This window comes from Monopterus albus, unplaced genomic scaffold (genome assembly GCF_001952655.1).
Source record: "Monopterus albus unplaced genomic scaffold, M_albus_1.0 scaffold18.1, whole genome shotgun sequence".
NCBI lineage: Eukaryota > Metazoa > Chordata > Actinopteri > Synbranchiformes > Synbranchidae > Monopterus > Monopterus albus.
Window position 1 is genome coordinate 8131326 of NW_018127898.1, and position 13703 is coordinate 8145028.

The 13703-nt window shown below is 40.5% G+C and overlaps 1 protein-coding gene across 1 annotated transcript; it reads right to left on the reverse strand.

Annotated features, from left to right (window-relative positions):
• Window positions 1-3303: 3303 nt before the first annotated feature.
• Window positions 3304-8523, reverse strand: setmar (SET domain and mariner transposase fusion gene). The gene is made up of 2 exons (XM_020593220.1): window positions 8338-8523; window positions 3304-4648 (listed from the first exon to the last, which is right to left on the reverse strand). The coding sequence occupies exons 1-2, from the start codon at window positions 8446-8448 to the stop codon at window positions 3851-3853; spliced, it is 909 nt and encodes a 302-aa protein (XP_020448876.1). The 5' UTR covers window positions 8449-8523; the 3' UTR covers window positions 3304-3850.
• Window positions 8524-13703: the final 5180 nt, after the last annotated feature.

Genomic DNA, 13703 nt, shown 5'->3' on the forward strand with positions numbered 1-13703 from the left:
GCTGAACCCGCTGCAGGTGTCCTGGGCCAAATTTAACTTAACATCTGTGATGGGAGGAGTAATGTGAAACCCCCCCATTGACATCTCCTTCCTCTATCAGTGAAATGAAGCTGCAAAATGCAACCTACCCCATTGTACACCAAATCAGACAAGATGGACAGTGGGAAAAAAATCACTTACTACTTGTGTTGGTGAATAAAGAGTTACACAAATTTCTATAAATCCTGAAATTTTGAGGAACAATCAGCTCTTCTCTTCAGCACTTGTTTCGACAGACTTTCCTTTGATGGTGAAGTAGTTTAACTATTTTCTGGCCACTAAGCAACTTACTGATCTAGGTTCCAAGATGTTTAATCTATTAATCTGTAGTTAATACAACAGAAGCCGGAACAGATCGTTCAGAAAATATACACGCAATTCAAAGAAACATCTGATTTTATACATTCAGGAAATTCCGTATTTAAGCATTGAGATCTTTTTGATGAAGCTAATTTATGGATTCTGCTACAAACAAGCCAATATAATTAAATACTACTACTACTACTACTACTAATAACAATAATAATAATAATAACAGTACATTCATTTATTTATAGTATACAAACACTAGTTTCTGTGTCTGTATTTCACTAATTAGACTGCAACTTCTACCAGCATCTCTTCTCTTATCAGCCAACATCGCAACACAGTTAAAAGTTGGAAAAAAAATCTTTCAACTTGGACTTTGAAATGTGTTTGCCAGCTGAGACCCAGCAGAGAACTGCCTTTTTTTCTTGATTTGGCTGCAGGATTCAAGGCAAGGACATCTGCTCCCACTTCGGGAGGGTGCTCCACTTTTGAACTAATGGACTGCAAGTTGTAATTTCTTCACTGGTCACTCATCCTAAACTCCTTCATCAATGTGAAGCATGACTCTCGTTATGTTTAGTGTATCTCATTGTGTTTTTGTCCTTTTATTGACAATTGGCAAGATATAAGTCTTACTGGCCTAAATCAGTGCGACTACAACAAACCCTATCAAAATCTCTTTTTAAAGCCAGAATACAGTATAGAACAAGTAATTCAAGTGGCCAATAATACATTGTTTCCCCTTTATTCTTGACTCTTTAGCTTTAAGGGAATTGTTTGACATTTTGGGAAATACTATAGACCCCATGTTTATTTGATTTCTCATTAGAGGCAGAGCCAGCAGCCAGTTAGCTTAGCTTAGCATAAAGACTGGAAACAGGGAAACAGCTAGACTGGCCCTGTCCAAAGATAACAAAATTCATCCATCTGCACCTCTAATGCTGAATAACGTAACATGCTGGTATATATCTCAGTGGTTTAATTATTTCTTCACTGGGAGCATTAATTTTATGGAGCCGTTGCTGGTTGCCTGTAAAAAGCCAACAGCGCTTCTACGTTCTGGTTTGAGCAAATTAAATAATACACAAAGAGATGTTACTGAGCTTTCGAGGTGATGGTAGGCACATTTTGTCACCTCTGGACTGAGTCTATAGCTTCGCTCTGTCACTAGTCTTTATGCTAAGCTATGCTAACCAATTTCTGGTTGTGACCATTTATATTATTATTTGAATATAGGCATGGCTGATGCTTTAGAGCCATGATCATTTGGCAACCTGACTGAAAGCAATAGGAACAACAAACAGCAGGTCTCCTGGAGAGCTACTGTAATAGGCTTATACTCTTGTTTTAACTTTAGAATATATCATAAAATATCTTTTGGTCACTTTGGTTTTAAACATTACAGTATTTTTGTGTATTCCAGTTATTCTGACATTTAGCTGTGCAGGACTACTATGTTAAAGGTGCCACTATGCAAAATAACCAAGTATAACTCCAACACAAATGGAAAAAAACCCTTTCCCTTTAGAGACTTATTCACACACACAGTCTGACACTGCTCTTGAAATAATTACAAAATGACGTAACAGGCTCCTTCATTGTAAGGCACCTTTGACATGTTTGTTTTTCTGTGGAGGGGGGTTTAGTGGGAAAGTTCACCTCGTGTGATTAATTGGTGGTTGCTAGGTGACCATCCACAGCCCAGCAAGAGTCAGGATTTGTCTTCGAGCACCTCCTGTACACACAGGCGGTTGCCATAGAGATCCCAGCAAGATCAGACTCAAAAATGACAAGTCATTTTTGACATCCGACGAGAGGCCGTCAGTTCTTAAATTTACTGAAAGGACAGTGGAATCTGACTTATCACAAAGACACAACAAAAAGAGCCACAAATCAAATGGCTTCCTGTTTTTAAATTTGAAGTAGAATGCACTGGTAGCAGAGGTAAAATACCAGAATATAGCACACATTATATACAGTGCCTGATGGAAAGAGAAACCTTGACCCAGAACTTTCTACATTTCTATCTTTTGTTATGAGAAATACCTGTTTTTCCTCTCCGTAAAATCTGTCCTACTTTTCTTCAGGCCATCGACAGGCAGCATCCATCCACTTTCCCCCACAGGACTATACAGTATCTCTGTGTTAAATATGAAGCTATAACTGGCTGCCATTGGGCTTAGCTTTGGTTTTTGATTAAACACATTATTAGTTACCTATAGAAGTGTTTGTTAGGTAGAATGTGCATACTGTCTGTATATTTCCCAAAATGCCAAATTATTCCTCTAACTTCTTTTTCAAATCCCAACTGTAAGTCTCATCAGGTGCAGAGAGCAGCCCGTTCTGAACAGACAGGATCCAAAATAACCCAGACAAATGATTAAACAAAGGGCAATACAATAACATCCTGTGCCACTCGCCTCTCCGCTGGATGACACAGAAACCAATCAACGTGACAGCTGTCTCCTATCAGTAGAGGGCTTCCATGCCCCCACCCCACCACCATATACTCTCTCTCTCAGCCCGAGTGTGGCTGGAGTACTGGTTCCATTTCAGGATGAAACACGGTCTCCATCCTAATTAACCCAGATGAGGATATTAATAAGATGAAAGCAGGTCTAGACTAGAAATGGAGCAGATTGAGAAGGTCCTGATTTCAGAACGGTCACACTAAAGTGGGACTCCTCCACCTCTCTGACAAGGAAATAAAGCTGGGTTCTATTTAAAAAATACCCCTGGCCCTTTTTAATTGGTCCCACCTCTCTTGAGATTTGAGAGTGATTAGAAACTGAGAATATCTACAAAGGGAGGCTCCATTATATGAAGATTAAAATGTCAAGTTGATGGAGACACATGACAATTAATACCTTGTATGTGAATTTTGCTTTTTGCAATGATGTAATATCTTCTCTTGCAAAAAGCTTTGACACCTATAAGAGTGCAATGACCTGCTGTATATGTAATCACTAAAAGAAACCTATTAAACAGCATTTGTTCCATGTCTGTCAATGCAACTGATTCTCCTGTTTCTTCATAATGTGATAAACGGGACTTCTCTGGGCCAGGACAAGATGACGACTGCAAGACTGTAAACCCGCTGGGACACGTCCTATACAGAACAAGCACCCCTGACAGATGAAATGGGTTTAAGAAGTGAAAGAACAGATGGGAACATCAACAAGTTTACTCTCTTGGAAAAATAAAACTAGTTTTTCTTGCCTTGTGGTTTCTTTTCATTGGATCCTCTTACACCGAGTGGGAGAGAGCATCAAGACAGGGGGACTAAACAGGAAACAATGACAGGAACAGTAATGACTCATCCAGCTGATTGCGTTTATGGAGCCACCAACTTGTTGCATTGTCTTGTTCTAATGAGCTTTTTATTTAACCAAGATTTCAGTCTGAAAACAGAGCATGATACAACTACATATGTGGTTAGAATTCAGGAGAAAACACAACATCTTTTCTTTAGCATAATATGAATTTTTTAGTTTCTATTATATCAGCTGATAATAGATAAATCCAGTGGGAGAAACTGTGTGCAGTTCTTAGCACCACAGTGACATGCTTTCCTCTGGAGTCCATCTGTCCTACTGGCCTGTGTGGCAGCCTTACTCTGTGTGGACATCAGCTCTACAGGAGGCTGGTTTCTGTATCCTCCTGAGTAGTCGAATGTCAGCTCCTCTAGTGCATCAATGTCCCGTCCAGCAAACAGTGCCAGTCTAGGAACCACAGAGTGCACTCGCACTGGCAGCATGAAGAGGTTAGGCAGGCAGGAGTGGTTGAGAAAGCGGCCTACGTTTCCCACCAGGGCTGGATCCACAAATGTCTCAGTGACGGAGTCTGTACCTGCATACTCCCTGATGGCAATGATGTAATTATTTTCCTCAAACCTCTGAGCAAGCTGTCTGTGTCTGGCCTCCTCAAAGCTGATCACCTCTCCTGCATACTCACACACAAACGTCCCACGTGCAATGGGCTCTAGTGTCCGTACTCCCCAGCCCCTTTTCTTGGTGCTATAAACCAGCAGCCTAGTTCTAAGCCCTCTCTGGACAACGCGGTTAGAGCAAGTGTCACTGCAGGAACAAAGAGCATTACACTCAAACACAGGTGAGCAGTAACTGGTGCCACTTCTGTTGAGGTCCAGCAGCGTGCCAGTGCTGTCATATGTCTGTCTGTGGGTCTGCAGACAGGAGCAGCTCTCAGTGAGGCAGGAGTGGGAAATGCAGGTGCATCCAGGAAGGGTGACTTCACTGGGGTCAACGGTGCATCCTGGTCCCTGAACGTTATCTGGGGAATACTGAAAAATGACAACAAAGCGGCCATAAAGCACAATGTAAAGAACAAACAAAACAAAGAAACTGCATAATATTTCCTGAAAATATTCAAATTCAAGCTGAAACTATTAAGTGATCATCAACTAATCGATTGAAAGAAATTTTAAACAGAACAAACCATTTTATTTATGATTGATAAATTGTTTCAGTCATTTTTTTCTGAAAAAATAGAAAAGCACTCACTCTTACTGAACAAAACTAAGCCATTTCAAGACCGGGCTGTATTTTTAAAAATAGTTTTTGACGTTTTATAGACTAAGCAATTAAACAAGAAAATAATCTATAGATTAAGTGATATAAAAAGACCACCAATTCCAATTCAAACTGGAAAATAGGTTTAAGGGCATAGATCAAAAAGTTTGCACCTGCCTAGTTGCAACTCACCTCAGCTTGTAATTCAGTTAAACCAATACATGACCACACACAACTATAATTTCACCAGATTCTGGAACTGTGCATATTACAGATACAGATATTACTGTGCATATATTATTCACTTAAATGAAGGAAAATCTGAATTTATTGTTATCAGCCCTAAGTTGGACGGAAGTTCAGTTGATCTAGGCACATATGCCCCCCCGCTCTCGAATGCGGTAAAAAATCTGGGGGTAATTTTTGATGCTGATTTTAACTTTGATAATCAGATCAAGTCAGTGGTTAAATCCAGCTTCTACCAGCTAAGACTGCTAGCAAAGGTGAAGCCATTTCTCTCTCGCAGTGACTTAGAGAAAGCTATTCATGCGTTTGTGACTTCCCGGCTTGACTATTGCAATGCCCTGTACTCAGGGCTATCCCAGTCATCACTCTCCAGGCTCCAGCTTGTTCAGAACGCGGCTGCCCGTCTGCTGACAAACACTCGTCGGCATGCCCATATCACTCCGGTTCTGCTATCCCTTCACTGGCTGCCTGTTAAATGGAGAGTAGATTTTAAGGTCTTGCTTTATGTTTTTAAGGCCATGCACGGCCTTGCCCCTCCGTACTTATCCGACCTCCTGGCTAGATACGTCCCTCGCAGAACCCTGCGATCATCGGGGCACCCTGCTCTTGTTGTTCCCCCTGCGCACTACAAAAAATGGGGAGGTCGCGCCTTTGCCGTGCATGGCCCTAGGCTGTGGAACTCCCTGCCCTTAGAGATACGCTCGATAGCCGAGCTGGCAGCCTTTAAGTCAGCGTTAAAAACGCATCTTTTTAAGCAAGCTTTTAATGTTTAGCTAGCTCACTATTTTCGTCACCTTTAATAATTTATTCTTTTAACTAGTCTTAATATGTCATTGTGTGTATTAGTCCTTGGGCCTCCACGGGTAAGCCCCCGATGAGAGAGCCGGCTGGATAGGAGCTGCAGTCAGGAAGGTCTCCTAGAGCATCACAAGCGAGGACTGTAAAGTAGGACAACTCCTTTGGCTCTAAAGAGTCAGTTATTTTTTGATTCCCTGTGCTGCAGTCAGCTGATGTGGCTGTAAGCAATGATGATTTGCTGCCATCTGCTGGTAAAACAATACATTTCATTTGGTAGTGTTTATAACCACCAGGCTTGATGAGTTTTTCACCCAGCCATATTATTTTTGCACAAAGCTTAAGTGAAAGACTAATCTTTTAACACACCATACATTAAATCTTAAAGTTTTTATTTTTATTTTATTATTATCATGTGTCTTCCTGTTAATTAAGTCCTTTATTGTAGTGGCATCCCTACAGCTGCTATCTTTCAAAGTGGCAGTGACGTGCCTTGAAAATGATTTTGGAAAGCACATGCTTAAAGGATAAGGCCAGTCATTTTCTATATTAATCATATTTTTAGTAATCTCCATACGGAGACTAAAACCAACAATGAATTGCCTCTGCTCACAGTTAATGTCTGTCAGCTGTCACTCTTGGATTAGCTTCTTTGTCTGTGCCATAGACCTCCATTGTTGTTCAAAAATGATTAAAAACACATCAGGGAAACACACTGCTGCACTGGGTGACATGTTTATTTCATTATGAAACACAGACCTGACTATGCTGCCATACAAGCAGCCATAATTTCCTGAAGTTGGTACAAGTCAGAGCCAACTGTACATATGGGAGATTTTGTGTGAGCTCTCTGTATTATTTGTAGTACAGTAGCTCCTCACGCTAAGGTCTGGGGTTTGATAATGAAGAAATGTCACCCAGCACAGCAGGGTATTTCACTGATGTATTTTTAATTGTTTGCTTAACAACAATGAAGGTGACACAGAGATGAATAATATAGGATAATCCAGGCTGGAGACTGACAGATATTGTGAGAAGAAGTGATTCAATTTCAGTTTTTCTCCACATGTGGAGCGTTGACAATACTGTTAAAGGTATAGTTTAACAATAACCCCCCCCCAAACAAAATAGAAGTGATTACAGCCACCATAGCGTCTCTTTTCAACCCCTCATGTTCTCTCAATTGTTGCCATCATTCAAAAACCACACCAATGTTAATTCTAACTTCTTTTAGTCGTAACTTTCTTGAATATGGTCTCTGTTTGCAACCGAAAGCTGCTGCGGGTGCCTGCTTTGCCATAGCTCGCTAGCTTTAGCTATAAAAACAGAGTGGTAACATGTCTGGCTGCCTGGCCTTGTGGGAGACTTGTACAATGAGTGCACAGGCAGATAAGCCATTCGATGGTTTTGCTCGGATCGAATAAAACTACAGGTCAGGCTTTTTTCGGTCCTGCTGCTGCCACTGGTGCTTGCTTTTACATTTAATTGCCAGTGGGATGAAAAGAGAATTTCAAGAACTATATATATATATAAAGCTTCTGAAATGAATCGCCAACACAACCTCTGATATAGAAAATAACTGGTCTTATCATTTAATATTCAGTCTAAAACAGGCATTCTTTTTCTGTTTGAGCATGTCTCATACAAAACAGCATCGCAATATTTTCCTTTTCTTTTATTTAAATTTGACAAATTGAGATATTAGTCTACATATTAGATGTTGAGGTTATCAGATGTCAGTCAAGCTGTCTTCAGTAACATGTTGAATCAAAGGGATGCGACACTGCTGACTTACATGGGCAGTATCAGACACAGCAGGCTGACTCAGAAGGCCTATGTGTTGGCAAGCATAAGTAATATGCGGCTGTATTCTCCGGATTATTGCAAACAGAGGAAAGGAAATCACACGTCTGCATGCGAGACACGTGACCAAGCCATTTTCACAACAGAAAGTCATATCACGTTATGTTACAGCACGAGAAGCCACAGGTGTGGGCAAAAAGATTGATGATGGCGTAATTAAATTTAGCTACTTTATGTGGGCTATTATTGTGTGTGACACTGGTATCAAACGGAGCCATCCTTTCCTGCTATGACAAGTCAAAGCGTTTCTTGTAATAAAGGTCTAGTAGAGAGAGAAGAACAGTAAACCTGGCTTTTGCAGTTTATCCTTTAACTATGAACACATTCAGATATTTATGTAACAGCTGTGCAATTGGTATTTTATCAGCTTCATAAACATTGTAGCTTAGATTGTATACAAGTAAATAACAAAAACCTCCAACGGTCTCACTGAAACAGCTTAACTACCAAAACGAGACTAGAAATGTTTAGCTAGTTAAAACATCTGTAGCATAACGTTAGCTACCAGATGACGATAAATGTGTTCCGCTGCACCGGCAAAGCGATGTAACGCTACCTGGAATTCAGGAAATGTCAGCACATCTGAACGTCTTTCAACCACAACAGGTACATTCTCCTGGCCTTTACTCAAATCCAAAACGTAACTCTTTTCGTCGAGCACATTCATGTCTTAAATTTCCAATCAGCTGAGATGAACACAAACTCGACACTACAACTTCCGGGAGTGTAATTAGAGACTAGCGCCCTCTAGCAAGGTGTTTGTGTTATTACACCATCTGGCAATACTAAAGACAAAAACATGGGAAAATTTTTCATTCTAAACTACTGCAGGGTATAACTGGAGAGTGTTACTTGTTAGAAACAATACAAGTACTCTCTCAGTGTCACACCTTTATATATTGTGTTTATATACTGTAAAGAGTATTCCATTTTCTCTTTGCCTCTTTCTTTCATTGTCCTAATTGTCTTCACGTTTCTCATTATTTATCATTATCATTCCTGAGCAGCACAGGAAGTGCAGTATCCACTGGTGTAAGTTCACTCATCTGCATTAATGTCAAATTGCCTGCAGATGGCAGGCCTAGATAAGTAAGTAAGTAAAGTAAAATAGGGAAAGCATTCCTATTTTTACTCCACAGTGGACCTCATTTATAGTGAGCAAGGCACATGAAGAAAAATACAGGCTTGAGGAGAATTGGGAATCAGTTAATACTAATTTCAAAATCTGGTAAATTGAATTTAAAATGGTTTAAAATGCTAACTCCCATAAGAAGTACCCTGAAAAGGTGATGAGGCCCACTACAGAAAATTAAATGCTAAAGAGTGTCTTCTGACAATGGGGAAAACATGGCCATGTCAGTATGGCTCCTGTGGGTTTATAGCAGCCCAGACAAACAGACCCAGAAGTAGTTATGGCATGACAGAAGACCTAATTCAAGACCTTTTCTTTCTGTTACACAATTTAGCTGTGTTCAGTGAAATGGTGTCTATTATGAAAACAACAACCACTGAATGTTGTCAGACTGATATTCAAGTCATGGTTAACACATGACTGAATGGGGTCATGTTAGTAGTTAGTAAGTTGTGTAGTGTTTCCACGTCTGACCTTTGTCTGGTGTTACATCATTGTCATGTGCAATTGATATGCAGTGGTTTATTCTCTGGTGCCTATCAGAGGCAGATGGGGGGAGGTCACATTGTCATCTGGCATTTCTGCACTGTACACAAGTGTCCAAGGAGGTTCCTTTGAGAATCTGCCCTCATCACTGTCCTTGGACAAAATTTGTGCTGTCAGTTATTAGTCCTGGATCTTGATTTCAGATTACATATGAAATGCTGGAAGTGAACTAGTACAAGTATTTGGCAATAAACTGATAACTGACTGACTGACTGATATGGCAACAACAGAAGTTAATGGTGAAAGGAATCAGCTGCTGTGTTGTGCTTCATAATCAGTGCCTTAGACAGAAAACAGCTTTCAAAAGGTATGACACCTCTTAAAGCATGGCTTAGTTTGTTATCAAGAATTTTAGTACAGTGTGGTAGTCAACCTTAAAGTGTTTGTTAACCAGTTGTTGTACAAACAAGTCAGTTTTGCTTTGTTTATCAGCTGGGAATTGTATGGGCAATTAGAGCCACCAGTCAAGGTAAGCTGCATGTCTTTGGACTGTGGGAGAGAACCCATGCAGGGACAGGGAGAACATACAAATTCCACAAAGAAAGGCATCAGGGGCTCGAAACCGAAACCTTCATCCTCTGAGGCAACAGCGCTAACCACCACATCACCATGCTGCCACCCCTATTAATTAAAGTCCTCAACTGCTTCAGTAACACTGTTTTGTCAAAAAGTTGCATCATGACCCTAAACAGCAGTGAAGCATTTGATAATAATATTTTGTCCATTGCTCGGCAATTTCAAATAACACTTCGAAGATTTCAGGTTAATTTTAGATGCAGCCCTTAATTGAAATCCCACTTTAACATATTTTTTTCTTGTAGCAAGGCCTTTCCTGGAGTACATAATATGTTGTGACATTGTGGTTCTCATTGTGTGGCTGACAATAGGGTGACACAGCTTGTCTTGCTGTGGATGAGACAGGTTGTTGGGGGTCTATGAGGGGTACCTTTGTCAGGGATCCTTTGGCTTTAATGAGAACAGATCAACACAGACAAGCAGAACTTTGAGGCCTGGACTACAATTGGTTGGAGAGTTAATGAACCAAAGGCGTGATAGAGCATGTTCTCTGGGGAGATTATCAACAACAGCCCAGCTCTCCCTCTGCTACTGTGTTGATTGACTTGGCCTCAAATTGGCTTCGATGCTTCTCCCAGCTTGTGAGGAAAGCTGTGCTGTAGCTTATTGGATGCACCTTTGTCTGCACTGACAATGAAGAACAAAGAAAGAATCAAAGGTTTACCTCATCTGCTGTTGTCAGCTTGAGTAGGCATGATTATGATGAGTTGGGGTGTTTTCTGTCTGCTTCACTGAGTTAACCAAAGGCCATCAAAGGCAGTGAAACAGGAAAGTTTGGCTTAATCGCAGAGACAACCAGAACACTTAAAGGGTTGCATTTTCAAATCAAAAGTGAAAAATATAAGAAAGAAAAAAAAAACTGTGAAAGATTCAAACAACAATTCACTGTATTCAAACTTTATGTGGGATAACAACTCACAGCAGGATGATTTCAGCCTGTATTCGTGCACTGCAGCAAATCATCCCACGAGACTCTTGGGTGCCTTCTTCTGCTGCCAGGCAACTGCAGCGACAGTGTGATTCACTCACATGACAAGATTTAGCAAAGCAATTAAGTGAGAAGTCAACGGGGTTCACTGGCCTCCTGAGGCAAGCAATATATTTAGCTCTTCACTCTGAGTTTGAAGAATGAAGTTAGATAGAAACATACAAAAAGTCAAGTTAGTCAAGACTGTACATAGGTAAACAAAATCAGTTTTTCTTTTTTTGCTTTAAATTTATCCAGCTACCACAGATGGGTGAGAAAATGCAGTCAAGGTGCTAGTATACCTGCAAAAAACAGGGCCTAGACTACAAAGGAGCTTTTCCTCATACCTAAACTATGGACTTACAGCAGGTGTCCACACTTAACAGCAATGAATAATCAAGTTAGATTATTGTCCTTTCTAAAATTCAATTATTTTTTATTTATGGCCACTGACAGACAAGAACATTACAATTAAAGACAGACATCAGACAATATCACACTCACAATTAAAAAGTGACACCAAGAATTTCTTTCACAGAGGTAAACTGGAGGGGATGAAGGACCTCTGAGTACTGGCAGGCTCCAGTGGCAGTACCTTGCACCTTCATCCTGATGGTAACAACTCATATTCACTATAAGGCGGATGTGACTGCCCTGCCCTTCCTCACCACTCGGGACTCCCAAAGCATTGTTATACTGTGATTATCTTTACCTTCAGTCTCATTAAACACATTAACAACCCAATAAAGTTTTTTCTATTTAATTAAGAAGAGTGAAATACCAAGCAGTAAACGTACATGGTTTACATCAGGTTTGGTGATTAAGTTTCATTCCACTCTCACAAGAATAACATGCAGTAACATAAAAATACAATGTTCACAGAGTAAAGGAGAATAACAGCGGTGCATATCCTCCAGCAATCAGTGCACAGCGTTCACAAATCAAGTCAACCAGGCATGATCCCTGTAAAGATGCTGAGGCTCCAGTCTTCCAGTCCAATCAATACCCTTTGTCTGTTTCCACTTAACCTGCTATGGATCAGTGTCTGGGTCTAATAACCAGTGGACACTTTCTCAGCAGGACGTCATGTGCTGTAGAGAGACAAAAGAGACTCTGACCTCAGACAATTTGTTTGTATTTGGCTTTGTTTGAATGACATGTTCACTGTGCCTTGTCAAACGCACGTTAAATCAGTGTTAAACAGCATTTGTTTAAATTTGGCCAGTCAGTTCAGGTCCAGTGTTGCAGTAGAACAACCTGTTGGTCATGGGGACAGGTTTGGCATCATCATTTACTTCTGAGTTCCAGCCTGCCTTGTAATTTCTGTAACTCTCTATAGGTAGGTGGTAGGAACGAAAAAAACACACACTCACCTTTTTTTAATCAGTAATGATCATGCATCCAATCTGACTCCATATTTGTAAGAGCCACATTCTGCCTTCTGCACACATACAAGTGTGAAATGGGTTGTGTATGAGAAGTCAGTTTGCCCCAGTCACAGTGGAGAATGATTGCAACACACATCAATGAACACTTTTTAATGCTGTGGCATCATTATGGAAAATGGAAAAAGCTCTTGAATGGCAACTACAGTAGTATTGTTTCCTCAGACAGAATGCAAGTTTATGTAACCCTTTGAGCAAATATTTGCAATAAGGCTGTGGCAAGAAACAGTTACTCTGTTTATAATAAAGATAGCCAAAGTCTTTAATTTCATCATTCACCATTCTTAATATCTTATATGCAGTTTTTAAAATATCTTCTTGAGCTTAATTGAATAGCTGCATGTTTCTCTGCAAGTAAAAACATTGATTAGATGTTGCGAATTTACAAAAGTTGAAACTTAGATGTACTGGAGGAAAAACTGGCAAATCATCAAAATCATGAAGATTTTTTTGCCTGGGCAACATGAATGATGTCTAATAGTTGTTGAGATATTAAAAACAAAGTGGTGACCTGACCAACCAATAGAGTGACAGATTGACATTGCCACCCTTAGGGGCAGAGACACACCAAGCTGACATGAAAGAACTAGCAGAGACATAGGATGACTGTTGCACTGCCTCACGTCACCTTTGTTTGGGTACGCTCTACGCCTGCGTGACAGCAATGACTCCCCCTACCAGCAGGTTGGTGGTATCTGTATTTACAATTCAGAAAGGTAAAGAAGAGCTAGACAGAGAAAATACAAGCTGTCTGATAAGAAGTTGCAAACGGCACTGGTGTTCTCTGCCCTTGGTCTTTTGGTTGTGGAAGAAAATAGGAGGATGTAGAGATGAGAAACTAAGAGAAACTGCACTAAATGGGTGAAATCATCAGTGACAGGCTGATGAAGGGGCTTTCCAGAACCGTTCTCTTCTCGTGCATTGATTTGCTAATGCTCAACAGCCAACCAGCATGGCCTCTCTCACTGATGAGGTCCGACCACCAATTCAACATGTCAAATCACCTGAAAAAATGCCCACAGAGTCCAACTAGTGGCAACGGAGCAGGACACACTGGGAAGACGAGCCCCAGTGATGTCTTCCCAATAAAATAAAGCAATGAGAACGCTCTCACATGTATCATCTCTTATGTTCTAATGTACATGTGAACCTTAGTAAAGGCAAGACTTGTATGGTTTAGTCAACAGATGGTTGACCTTTTCTGGCCTGGTTTTTAATGTCACCACTGTGCAAGGGTGAAAGGTCAGAAGCAGCAT